At 39.5% G+C, this 12449-nt stretch overlaps 1 protein-coding gene across 10 annotated transcripts in view; it reads right to left on the bottom strand.

Annotated features, from left to right (window-relative positions):
- The window catches only part of KALRN (kalirin RhoGEF kinase), a 712406-nt gene that overhangs the window by 212968 nt on the left and 486989 nt on the right, over positions 1 to 12449 (bottom strand). For all 10 annotated transcript variants that reach the window (XM_058662003.1, XM_058661996.1, XM_058662002.1 and 7 more), the window contains exons 26-27: positions 6249 to 6318; positions 3536 to 3625 (exon numbers count right to left, since the gene is read on the bottom strand). In XM_058662003.1, the coding sequence (XP_058517986.1) occupies positions 3536 to 3625; positions 6249 to 6318 (160 nt within the window). The remainder of the gene's footprint in view (positions 1 to 3535; positions 3626 to 6248; positions 6319 to 12449) is intronic.

Raw genomic sequence — 12449 nt, 5'->3', positions numbered from 1 at the left:
CCACAAACTTATGGAAGCAGAAACACAAAATGGCATGTTCATGCAACATAACAGTATTTAGCCACAAAAAGGAATAAAGTATTTGTGCGTGAAATGACATAAACTCTGAAGTCACTGTGCTAAGTGAAAGAAATCAGTCACATGAGACCACAGATCATAGGATTCCCTTTCTATGACATGTGGAGATGGAAAGTAGATCAATGTGGCTTCAGGCTAAGTGTTTATGGTGGAGAATAGGGAGTGAGAGTTAAGGAGGCAGGCTTGCTTTCTGATGTGACAAAATGGCCCTAAAACTGATGACAGGAATGGTTGTGCCAATGTATGAGCATACCACAAACCATAAACTGACTTGTATCTCAGTAAAGGTGCTAGGTTAAAGAAATCCAGATACAAAATGTGGGGACTTGCCTTTGGCTAGAATTTGTAGAGTAAAGCCCTGGGAGGAATATAGGAAATATTTTAAAGTTATACTAGATAGGAATTGCTACGGGGCTATGGAGAAGGGTGAAGAAAAGGGAATAAGAACTTAAAATTTACTTCATTTCCTGTCAACCCTCCTAGAAAGTACTAATTTCCCACTCAATTGCCTCTTCCCTAGAGGTATGTTGTGGTTCAGGATGATGGGGCAAATAGTTGGCAGCCTGACTCTTGGGACAGATTAACCTTGTGAGTTTATTTGGGAGCTTTGGATTCCCATGGAGAATACAAAGAGAATATAGACATTTAAATGTGGTTCTGGGACCATGAGATCCCAGGCAGTAATGCACTTCGATGCTCTTTCTTCTGCAATAGGTTAGCTGAGGGAAGACTATACGTGAGCCAGTTTAGAAGGGGCTCTCCCAGGAACTAGATCAACCCAATCAGTCTCAGGAGTCTGTGTGGGGTGGCAGAACCCACAAATCACGAGGTCAATACTCTGGATCACATGAATGTGTGTGCTTTTCTAGGGCTTTGGTTTTCTGTGTTGTGTTTATAATGGATGGTAACAAATTGCTTTTATTGAAGTTTTATCTGTTATAAGTTTGAGAGCTTGGCATAGATAGTTCCCAAGTGTAGAACTTAACAGAAATCATTCCAACAGAACAGATATAAGCTCCTACTAAGATTATGCTTTTTAGGCAGCTTTGGGAACAATCAGGAAAGTTTGTTGTTCTCCCTTCCCTCACTTTCAGGCCACATTTGATGAACTTGTACTGGTGTTCCGGCCTCCTTTGGCCTTTTCAATTAAACCATTAGGGACATATTAGGCACTTGTATGAGAATGGGATGAGTAATTTGGGGTCTATTTATCAAAGCTTACAGAGTACAGGAAACACAGTTGAGTACCTGGCACTAAATTGTGTACAAATATGCATCAGGCATACAATCAGACTTTCAGGGTCTCACAAGGTAGAGGGCCATGCATGTATAACTTTTTGTTAATGTGCCAAAGGCAAGTCATGACAAGTGCTATCACACAGGTACAAAGTAGAAAGCACAGGAAGGATTTGTGCAAGAAGCACCATTTGACCTGTAAAGGACAGAGGAATGCCGTGTGTGAGTGTGTGTGGGAGTGTGGGTGTGTAGTAACACTTTAGGCATAGAGAAGTGAAGATAAGAAGCACATGCTCAGAGCATAGGGCATGTATGTCAGAAAAATGCCAAATGGAAAACAGGGCACAATCCATTGAAAAACTTCAAAAGACCCTTCGGGAAACTACTGGTGAATGATCAACCAGAAATACCAGAAAGAAAATACATTTTCAATCAGATACTAGTGGTATAGAGCATCCAATATGATATCTAATAAATTCTGATTTTAGTTTAGAAATTCACCCCTAGAAATTCCAGTTTGGGACATCTGGAGTTAGGTTTTCATGTTAATGCTCCATTTAAAAACTTTACGCATGTCTGCTCCTAATCAGCATGTCATTGTATTGCCAAGCAACAAGAGACAAGCTGTGTCATTTCTTTTATGGCTGTGTCAAGTAGAAATATACTCACAGAAGGTTTGCTCTGTAAACTTGAGTGCCAGAATCATGAGTAAATGTTTGTATTCTTTAGTGGGCTTAGTATGCCATCTTGAGTATAATAGGTAGCTACAAATGGAAAGTATGAAAGTAGGTAGGCAGAAAAACTGACTGACAGTCTTGAAAAAGTAATGAGTTTCAATTATTGGTCCATTCTGCTGTGACTATTAGAGTAGCTGTCACTGCTCTCATCTATTACTCAACCTTCCCTTTTTTTCCAATTTCATCTTTCGTTTCTGTTCATCCTGCAATGATTCACTTGATTCTATTCACTTGGTAGCCAACAGGTGCCACCTTTGGGGACCAGCTCTAAGTAGATATATCCCATTAATTACCAACAGGAATGTATTCTCATTGAAAAACTCAGAAATCATTTAACATCCTTTTTACTGTTTGAATATAATCACTCAAAGAAATGATAAAAGCTTAAGGTGATGAATTTACTAATTATGCTCACTTCTTTACTGCCCAATAATAATGGTACTTCAAAAAGGTCATGGAAAAATATAATTTTAAAATAAGTTATTTCTGGTGCAAACTTTGGAAACCCACGCCTATAAGAACATAAATAGCACACTGTCTCTCCTAAGTGTATGCAAATATCATGGTTAATCAAAATGTGAAATTATTGAAATCAAAACAAAGTCTTTCCCTTCCCCAATCCAATAAGGAATGTCAGCGCTCTCTCTTTTCTTGGCTTCTATTGTAGCAGATGTGCAGAAATCTGTATGCATATTTATCTCATAGAAATTTTTTCAAACTCCCAATGGTTAAGACACATCAGGGAAGCCACATGAGAATCTGGAGCATAGGATTCAAAGTATCAGGTTCCAAAGCTCCCAGGAGAGACTAATGTTGAAGCAGTTGCATTTGAAAAATGATTTTCAGACTTCAGTGGGAGTCCAGTGGGCATCTGGGAACTCAGATAACTGGTTCCCACTCCAGACAATTGGATTCTGCAGACTGGAATGGGGTCCAAAAATTCACATTTCTCATTCCCAGGTGAGTTGACATGGCTGGTTTTTGGACTCTAAGAACCACTATTTTGAGGGAGGCAGATATGAAGAAGTGAAACATCTTGATCAACATCTACTTCATTGTAGGTCTCCTCTGATCATGGAATTTCTGATAATGGTTTGGTGTTCAGGCATGAAGACAAATTTGCCTTATCCCAAATCACCGCAGTTAAGATGATATAGGTAAAAACTGATCAACAAATAAGGTAGACTGTATACATAACTGGAAGGGAGGCAACAGTAAGCTCTAAACATAAAGAAAATGCTAATTGCTTGATTGGATCACCTTTTGCAACTACATCCCATAAGAAGTCAAATAACAGATTCATCAAACATTAAAAAAAACCCAGCCAAATAAACCCCCTGATTTTGGTTTTTATCTATTCTCTACGAGATAAAAGTTTAGAATGACCAATAAAGAAAAACAGATAAACACTCATTATCCAAAGCAAAGTAGCATTTCCACCTGCTAGGTCATCAATCGCTCAAGAATGGAAACCCACAGCTTACATCAAAGAAGGTGCCTGCATGCTCCAGGATCAGCTGGTTGGAATCAGGTTTGTTTTTACAGTAGGTGACATACATCTGAAACTTATCGGCCTAAAAAGAGCAAAGACAAGAATAGATAAGCACTTATTGATTGCTCCCCTCTGTCCACTGCATCTTGAGGCCCACGAGGCATGCACGATCAAAACTGGTGCCTGGATTGTCTGTGGCAAGTGTTCTGTGTGCATCCAGACCCCAGGCACCTAATAGACTTTAGGATGTTGTTCTATTGGTGTGCAGATAACGAGTTTACTCTAAAACTACTCTGTTCCAGAAAGAAATTGAAAACCAACTTATAATGCATTCTAAAGTTGAACAAAATTTAGAAATTTCCCACTTTTTCAGATTACCTATAATTGTGCTATCCATCTTGAAAATACCAGGAATTTCTCTAAACACAAAAACAAATAATGAAAATAAAGTATGATCTTGAAGGCACTGTGTTCTAAGTGTCTCCATCAAAGGGAGTTAGGTAGAACATTTCAATCAGCTACACTATTATTGTCAGAAATGATGATGAGAGAAGAGAGAAAGTTGACCTTTGGGGACAGGGTCCGAATTGTGATTTCTAACCACGTTGCTATTCGAGACAAGAGCCTCCAGGCGAGGTGAATCTTCACTGCTTATTTTAAAGGACATTCTGATTTAGTCTACATATACTTGCTACTGGAAAGGGGGTGGATATTTTGGTCACCAAGTACCTTCCTCAGTGCCTTTGGACATTTGGGATGATGTCTTTTTTTTTTTTTTAAAGATTTATTTTATTTTTATTACAAAGTCAGATATACTGAGAGGAGGAGAGCTAGAGAGGAAGTGGAGCTGCCGGGATTAGAACCAGCGGCCATATGGGATCAAGGCGAGGACCTTAGCCACTAGGCCACGCTGCCAAGCCCGATGATGTCTTTTTCTAAGAGGTTTCATTTATGCTGGCAGTGTTGTCCAACCTGATACATACAGATGGGTCCACTTGGTCGTCATGAGGCCCTTATACAGTGAGTTTGATCATTATCTTTGCTTTATAGTTGAGAAAACTAGATCACAGACCTGCTTAACAACTTCAAATTCTCACAGTGAGAAAGAGGCAAAGCCCAGGCATGGTGGCTTTGGGCTTCCTGGTCTCAACTGTAACCGTGGCTTTTCAGTAGATGACCAACAACTCCTTTTACCTTTCACCCTTGCACTACACTCATATTTGAAAATTAGAAGACTTAGAAAGTCACTCTGGAATAATTCTTGGCAAAAGATCACTAAAGGTTTTCTGAGACCAATTTTAGGAGCTATGTACTACCTAGAAGGTTACTTTTCATTCCTAAAAGAGGATAATAAGTTATACTTTTGGTTGATTGCAAAAAAAAATCTCCAAATCGCATGAAACAGGATTTTTAAAAATTACTCTTGGTTAATCTTGTTTTATTCTTTCTGTGAAACGGTTCATAAACTACTTACTAGGCCTAATGTGAACCTTAATGTAGGGTCATGTATTTCAAGGTAGAAACATAAGATGGCAGTCTGAGACTTTCTGAAGGAACAGGAGCACGTCCGGGTTGGTGTGTGCTGTGACAGTTAGAGCATGCATGCAACATGGGACTCCCGTATGGGCACCACTTCCAGTCTAAGCAGTTCCACTTTCAATTTGTCTGGGAAAGCAGCTATATGGGCAGACTTGGAAGAAGGTCCAAGCTCCTAGCTTTGGACTAGTGTGAGGGGGGAATGGCCCAGTGGCTCTGGTGGCTGTTTGTGGAATCAGCCAGTACATGGAAGATTTCTCTCTCCTCTCCCCGCCTCTCTTTCTGTGACTTTGCATTTCAGGTGAACAAACACATTTTTTTAAACATGAAGATTTCTTGTAAAAAAGCTTGTCTTAGAGCCAGTTGTTAATAAATTGGGAGTGATGTTTATTAGTGATGTCAGTGGACTAATCAACCTTCCTTACCTGAGATGGTCCTGCCTTTCAAATACAAAACATAACCATAGCCCTGCCTACTCCACAACTGAATTGTGAAGACATTTTGAAAGGTAATCAGCTCATTCTAAATGAAAGTTATGATTAAGTAATCATTAGAAAGCATAATTCCTACCCCTGGACATAGAGTTCCACATTAAGTTGTCCTCAGTGTCCTGCTGTGGCCTGCCCTGAGATCACTGCACTCACATCTAAGAGTATCCAAGCTCAGAAAGAGTTAGTGAAGACTAATGCTTCAGTTTACATGAGTAGAACCTGGTACCCATGGTAACAGCACCAAGGAGGATGGTGGGCACTCATCTTACAGGTAAGAGCTGGGATGCAGACCCCAGCAGCCTGTCCTTCTCTATTAAGGAAAAAGTGTAATGAATGGTTAGATGGTTTCCAAAAGTTCTAATTCCATATTCAGCACAAATAACAAGTGTCACTAGTAGGCTAAGCTGGCATGGTTCCTCGGCCATGAGTGGTAGTCTTGCTCTGCCCTCCTGAAACACGTTTAGAAAATTCTTAGAGAATATAGGCTGGAGCTTAAATGTGACATCTAAGGATGCTCTTGGGGATGGTTGTTTCTGGCAGATTTACTCGTGACCCCCCCTCTGCATCTGCTCGCCCCATGTGAGACTGCTGGCAACACCAAGTTTCAGGTTGGACCCAGAGCTGACCTACATGCACCCTGGAAGCATGGGCAGTGGGGGAGGAATTCAGGCTGGTTACCCAGGTAACGAAGCAGTGTCCCACATCCTCAGGCAGCTGCTCATACTTCTCCAGCTCTTTGAGGAAGATGCTGCAAGGAGAAAGAAAGGCTGCATCAGACACCTCTGCACACTGGCCCTTAGAGTAGAGCTGTGTCCCCCTTACCCATGGGAGATGCACCCAGGACCTTCAGCGGATGCCTCAAAGTGCAGATAGCACTGGATGCTGGATGTGACATAGAGTTTCCTATACACATATACCTAGGACAAAATTTAATGTATAAACCAGACACAGTAAGATATCAACAATTAAAAAAGAGAACATTTATACCATACATTGTGATAAAAGCTATGTGAACGTGACCTCTCGTTCCGTAACATTCAAATGCCATGGGATGGGTAGCATATGTAGTATGAATATGATTCAATTCTGGGTAGGACATAGAGCGACAGCCTGCTGCTCAGAACAGCACACAATTTAAGACTTAAGAATGGTTTATCCTTGTAACCATTGGTCAATGAAACCATGGAAGCTTAAGCCACAAAAGGGAGCACCACTAAGGCGAGTTCAACTGTAAAGTCTAACTTACTTACGTGTGCCTTCTCCACTCTAAATGACATGTGTAAGGTATACTTTTTAATGCCAGAATGAATTTCATTAAAATGTATGCTAGTTGACAAATTAGTGCTACTTAATATATTACTTCACTTTCACTTCTTGGAGTGAAAATAAATAAATTATATACTTGTGTTAGTCCTATTTTATTATCAACCACAAATCTTATTTTCCAGATGAGTGATCTGAGCACATGATAAATACTTTTAAAAATTCAGATATAAAGAAAGAACAAAATAAAATAACATTCATGAACTCAAAAAGTGGAAAAAAAATAAGTTCCACATTGGCCTGTCTTTAATTTTTAAGCTCCTTCTTCCGCTCATATATTAATGAGTATATGCTAAAAATTAGCAATTCAATTTAATGTTTTATGATAAAGACATCAAGAAGAAAGGAGACTTAGTGGGGGAAAAAATCATAAAATATTCCAAAGCTGAGCTGAATCATCTTCTAGGGTAGATATCTATCCCACAGCTCTTTTTTCATGTTAACAATAAAGAAATAATTATATTGAGCAAATTAATGCATTAATGTATTTGAGTTCAGAAGATGTAAGTTCTAACAAACCAGAATCACTGGAATGAAATCTGGTTTTTAAAAACCACACAAATTTTTTTCAAATAAATAATTTGTGGCTTTGGGGATACACATTGACAGGAATGGAAAATGCTGTAATCCTTACAAAAGTAATTTGTCATATCTATCAAAACCACAAATGTACTTCTAAGTTTGACTCTGCAAACTGTAAAACAAAAAACACACTTATTTATTTGAAAGGCAAAGTTACAGACGAGAGACAGAGAATCATCCATCTGCTGGTTCACTCCCCAAATGGCTGCAGAGCTGGAGCCAAATCGGATGAATTCCACCTGGATTCCCACTTTGGTGGCAGAGGCCCAAGCACTTGGGCCATCTTCTGCCGTTAATCCAAATACATCGGTGGGGAGTTGATTCAGAAGTGGAGCAGCAGGGACTCAAATTGTTCATATGGGATACCAATGTCATGAGGCAGTGGTTTAGCCCACTGTGCCATGATGTCAGCCTCCAACTTTGCAATTTTAATCCTAGAAAATTTCCTATATTTGTATCTACACTTATGACATACCAACAGCGACACTGTTTAAAATGGCAAAGGATGGTATATAGTGAAGAAAACTATTTACAACATAGTACATGCACTATACTGAATACTGTGTAGCAAAGGAAAAAATCACCAGGTTTTCTGTTTTAATAGGGAAGGTCTCCAGGTTAGCAGCAAAAGCAAGATATAGACGATTGTCTGCAACATGCTACCTCTCAACTTAGAAGGTAATATATAACCTTATTTGAACTCAAGAAATAGAAGGAATTACCATAGAACTAGGGAAGGAACAGAGTAAAAGGTACAGGTGGAGAAGAATTCTTAACATTCACTTTTCTATTTAATTTTTATTTTAAGAATCAAATGAATGTGTTACATTAAAAGGGATTCTGCATTATTCCACTACCATTGCTACCAAAGTAGAGGCACACCTTTTATTTTTATTTGGCTTAGTTTACTTGACTCCTCTTGTCCACACACTTCAGTGTCTCTTACAACTGACTACAAGTCTCGTGAATTTTATTTATGTATTGTTTCTGCTTCCCCTCCAATGTTTTGGGAGTTTAAAAATGATAAGCATTTAATTAAAAATATCTGGCAAGTTCTCTTTAGAAAACAAAATTCACTAATTGGTGGGATCATAGATGATGTCACTCTAATTTCAATATTTCTTCAAAAATTTTTAATAATAAGATAAAAGTCATTTAAAATATTTGGTGATGGGGCTGTTGTCGTGGGATGGTGGGTTAACCCCTTAATTGTGATGCTGGCATCCCATATTGGAGAGACACTTTGCATCCTGGCTGCTCTGCTTATAATCCAGCACTGTGATGACCTGAGAAGCACCAGATGATAGTGTGAGTTCTTGGGTCCTGTCCCTCAGGTGGGAGGTCAGGGCGGAGTTCCCAGGTCCAGGATTCAGTCTTGCCCAGCCCCACCTCTTGGGGGAATGAACCAGTATATGAAAGCTCTCGCTCTCCCCCTCTCTCCTTCTCTTGCCCAGTCTCACTGTCTCCCAAATAAATAAATAAATCTTTTTCTTAAAGATTATTTTTATTGGAAAGTCAGATATGCAGAGAGGAGGAGAGATGGAGATAAAGATCTTCCGTCTGTTGATTCACTCCTCAAGTGACTGCAATGGCCAGAGCTGCTCCGATCTGAAGCCAGGAGCTAGGAGATTCTTCTGAGTAAATCTTGAGAAAAAAATCTTTATTTGAGGGCCTGGTATGGTAGCCTAGAAGCTAGAGTCTTCACTTTGAATACACCGAATACCATATGGGTGCTGGTTATCTGTATATCTGATTTTCCAATAAGAAATAAAATAAATCTTAAAAAATCTATACTTGATATCATCTTTCCCCTAATGTGCAAATTTTAGAGCAAACCAACCTGAATCATGAATCAGGAGTAATTATAAAAAAAAATGTGGGCTTTAAGAATGCAAACCTGCAAGGTTACAGCATTATATTTATTGGTACTTTTAAAAAGCACTGCAGGTAACACACTTAAGTTAATATGAATATAATATGACTTTAAAAATGGAAATAGAAAAATATACTGCATACTGTTTCAACTGAGGATCAATTTTGCTTCAAGTCCCAAAAGAAAACATACTTTTTCATTGCAAAGACAATCTGGTTCATCACCATGTATACATAAAATACAAACATGAGCATTTATATTTTTATATATATACACACACACATAATTTTATGGTTAATTTTTTACTCTTTGGACTAAAGCTCTACATGGTCCTTTTTTAAAAATAAAGAATATTGAATTATGTAATACACAGCACAATCAGAATTGGTTTCTTTCAGAATGACGAGATACCCTTCACATGATTTCTCCCACCAGCCTTCAACCTAAATCTCTGTAAGGACACTAAATGGATACTCAGCACAGAGCCAGGAGAAACAGAACAGCACCTGAGAGAGGGATTCAAATGGCCTCACAAGTGGGGCAGGTAAACACTATACACCAAGTACAAGGACTGGTGGAAGAAAACAGCCTTAAAGCAAGGAAGAGTCAAAAACAGATATTAGAGTGAAATGAAGAGGAGAAAGGGTAGTCTGGGGACCTCCTAGGCTCTAAAGATAAGAGTTCTCAGTTTGTACCATATCAGCACAGCATCACCCACGTATTATTCCCACTCTAGGCACTTGAGCTGGAATGTGGTACAAGCCGTCCTGTTTCCAAGAGTAATGATAAAACAGCCTGGGTTATGACTCCACAAAGCAAATAAAACAGCATTTCTGTTTCAGGTGTTGCAAAGTGATGACTCAAAGAGTTTCCCACTTTCCTTGACTTGTGACCCTATGCATGGCCAACTGGCTGGATCACTACATGTTAACTTTCAGCAAGCAGTGGGCCTTAATAGCTACAGGAGTGATAATCACCACAAAGACAGTGTTGGTAATTTTCTAGTCATCCTTCTAATTTCAATAGAGTAACACCATGACTTGTGATAGTAGTTACCAAAAACTCAAGGGAACATGCTTAGTGTAAAATGCTCAGGAAATGAAAACACTATAAAGTGAACTAAATGTGCAGCCCAAGGCCTTTCTGTACAACAAAGCTTTTCACAGTAACACTGGGAGCTCACCACCTTGTTCATGCCATATCTTACCTTCCTGGTTCCCACAATCAAGCCCAGGGTGAAAAACCACACTTCACCTGAAGGGCCTACAGGGGTCTTCCAAAGCTTCATTTCCTTCATCTTTAAGTAGCTTTGTGCAGCTGTGAGGATTAATACATCAACACAGACCCCAATCCAGACCCTGGTATACAGTGGGCATGTAGTAAACAGCGCTGCTCTAGTTCAATGCTTCTCAGATTAAACCCACCTTCTCGTAGGTAAACACATATCTCATACTTTCTGAGCACTATTCATTCACCCCTTAGGTGCTTTCCTCACCAAGCCTCCACTGAAAAAAAGTCTATAGCAGGTTCCCTTCCCCTAAACTAATGCTGGACAACATCTTGGTTGGATTTATACAAAATTCAATTCCAATACTACCTATTGTATAAGTTCAGGAAATGCTGGGATAAGTTGATTTCTTTACTGCAGCATTTCCAGTCTTACAACTTGATGAGGTACACTGAAAACTTCTGAAGCAATCACAGCATACAGTGATCCCCCAAATTGCTCTGTAACTGCAACAACTGAGTGAGCATCAGACCTTGTTCCAAGAAATAGTCTTGGAAAACCCAACTGAGTGCTCTCCACACCGGGCTGTACATTGGTCTTGTGGTTAGGACCTGGGCATCTGCACTGCCAGAAAGGCTTCCTGGGTAATTCTAATGAGTTCAGTCCTTAGCTGGGCAACTCAGGGCAGCTGCTCTAGATTCCAGTATGTTCCTGGCTGGCAAACCCTACACTTGCTCTATGGGATTTAACTTGGTGGGGGGAGCAACAAACTAAAAGAAAGGCTTAGTGTGTGTTGGGCATATTAACTCACACCTTTGAAGGAGATATTTACTATCATCTGAATGTAACTGTTGAAGGTGATAATAACCTCTATTTTGTCATTTAATTTGAAGCTTATGAAGATGACAGATTAGATACACCTGATCAGTATCATTCCATCAAACATCAAAAAGGCATGATGAGTTTAGAGCACAATATCTTACAGCACTTGCCACGTGACAGAACATTCCACCTCAGCTGCTCTACAGTGATGCCTTAGCTCTCACCATTTCAATAACTGCACATAAATACACTGGAGAAAAGCAAGCTAAGCAAGCAGTTTATGTGACTGTCTGGGGTTCACGCAGAGATGAATACAACTTTTAAAGAAACATTAAGAACTAAGCAATGCCATTTCACTATTAAGTTACTATGATGCAATATGTTATGCAGTTAACTTTATGAGCAAAGTGCTTCCCTCTGGCTTTGTACATCATCTCAGGAAATGAAGCATTTCTTGATGAAACCTTTCTGAGTTTTGTCATTGAGTATAGTGGAAGAGGCACATTCCATGCATACTCCAAGTCATGTTGCTATTCTCTCCAAAGGTAAATTTGTCCTATGGTCCTGCTGCTTCCTGGGAGGTTCACAATCTTCCAAAGGGCAATTCTAACATCCTGGGTATATTCACACCTAAATGGGACCTCCCATTTGATGATCTAGGGTGAGCAAGTTGGAACGTCACAAGTGGTGAGAAGGGGAAGGGTGGAGGCCGAGAAGAGGGCTAAGAGAGACGCAATGAGGAGTACCCATAACAAACTGAAGGTGAGATGCAGGGTGGGGAGAAAGGTAACAGGATCACTTATTTTTAGGAAGTCTAAAACCTTGCCTTTTGGCCAAATCAGGGCCAAATCAGCTCCCTTTCATACAAGGGAGCTAATGATTATTTTGAAAGATTTCATTAATGAACAGATTCAGACCTTAGGATATGAGAAGCTATAGAGACGCTATCTACTAGTTATACGTAGCTAGAAACTAAGATAATGGAAAGTCCCTTGCATGTAAGAGAAGGTGTTGGATTACCCATTGAACAATTCCAGTACGGTTTAATCAG

This window comes from Ochotona princeps, chromosome 3 (assembly GCF_030435755.1).
Source record: "Ochotona princeps isolate mOchPri1 chromosome 3, mOchPri1.hap1, whole genome shotgun sequence".
In the NCBI taxonomy this organism is placed as follows: Eukaryota; Metazoa; Chordata; class Mammalia; order Lagomorpha; family Ochotonidae; genus Ochotona; species Ochotona princeps.
This window is presented reverse-complemented; position numbering and strand designations above follow the sequence as displayed.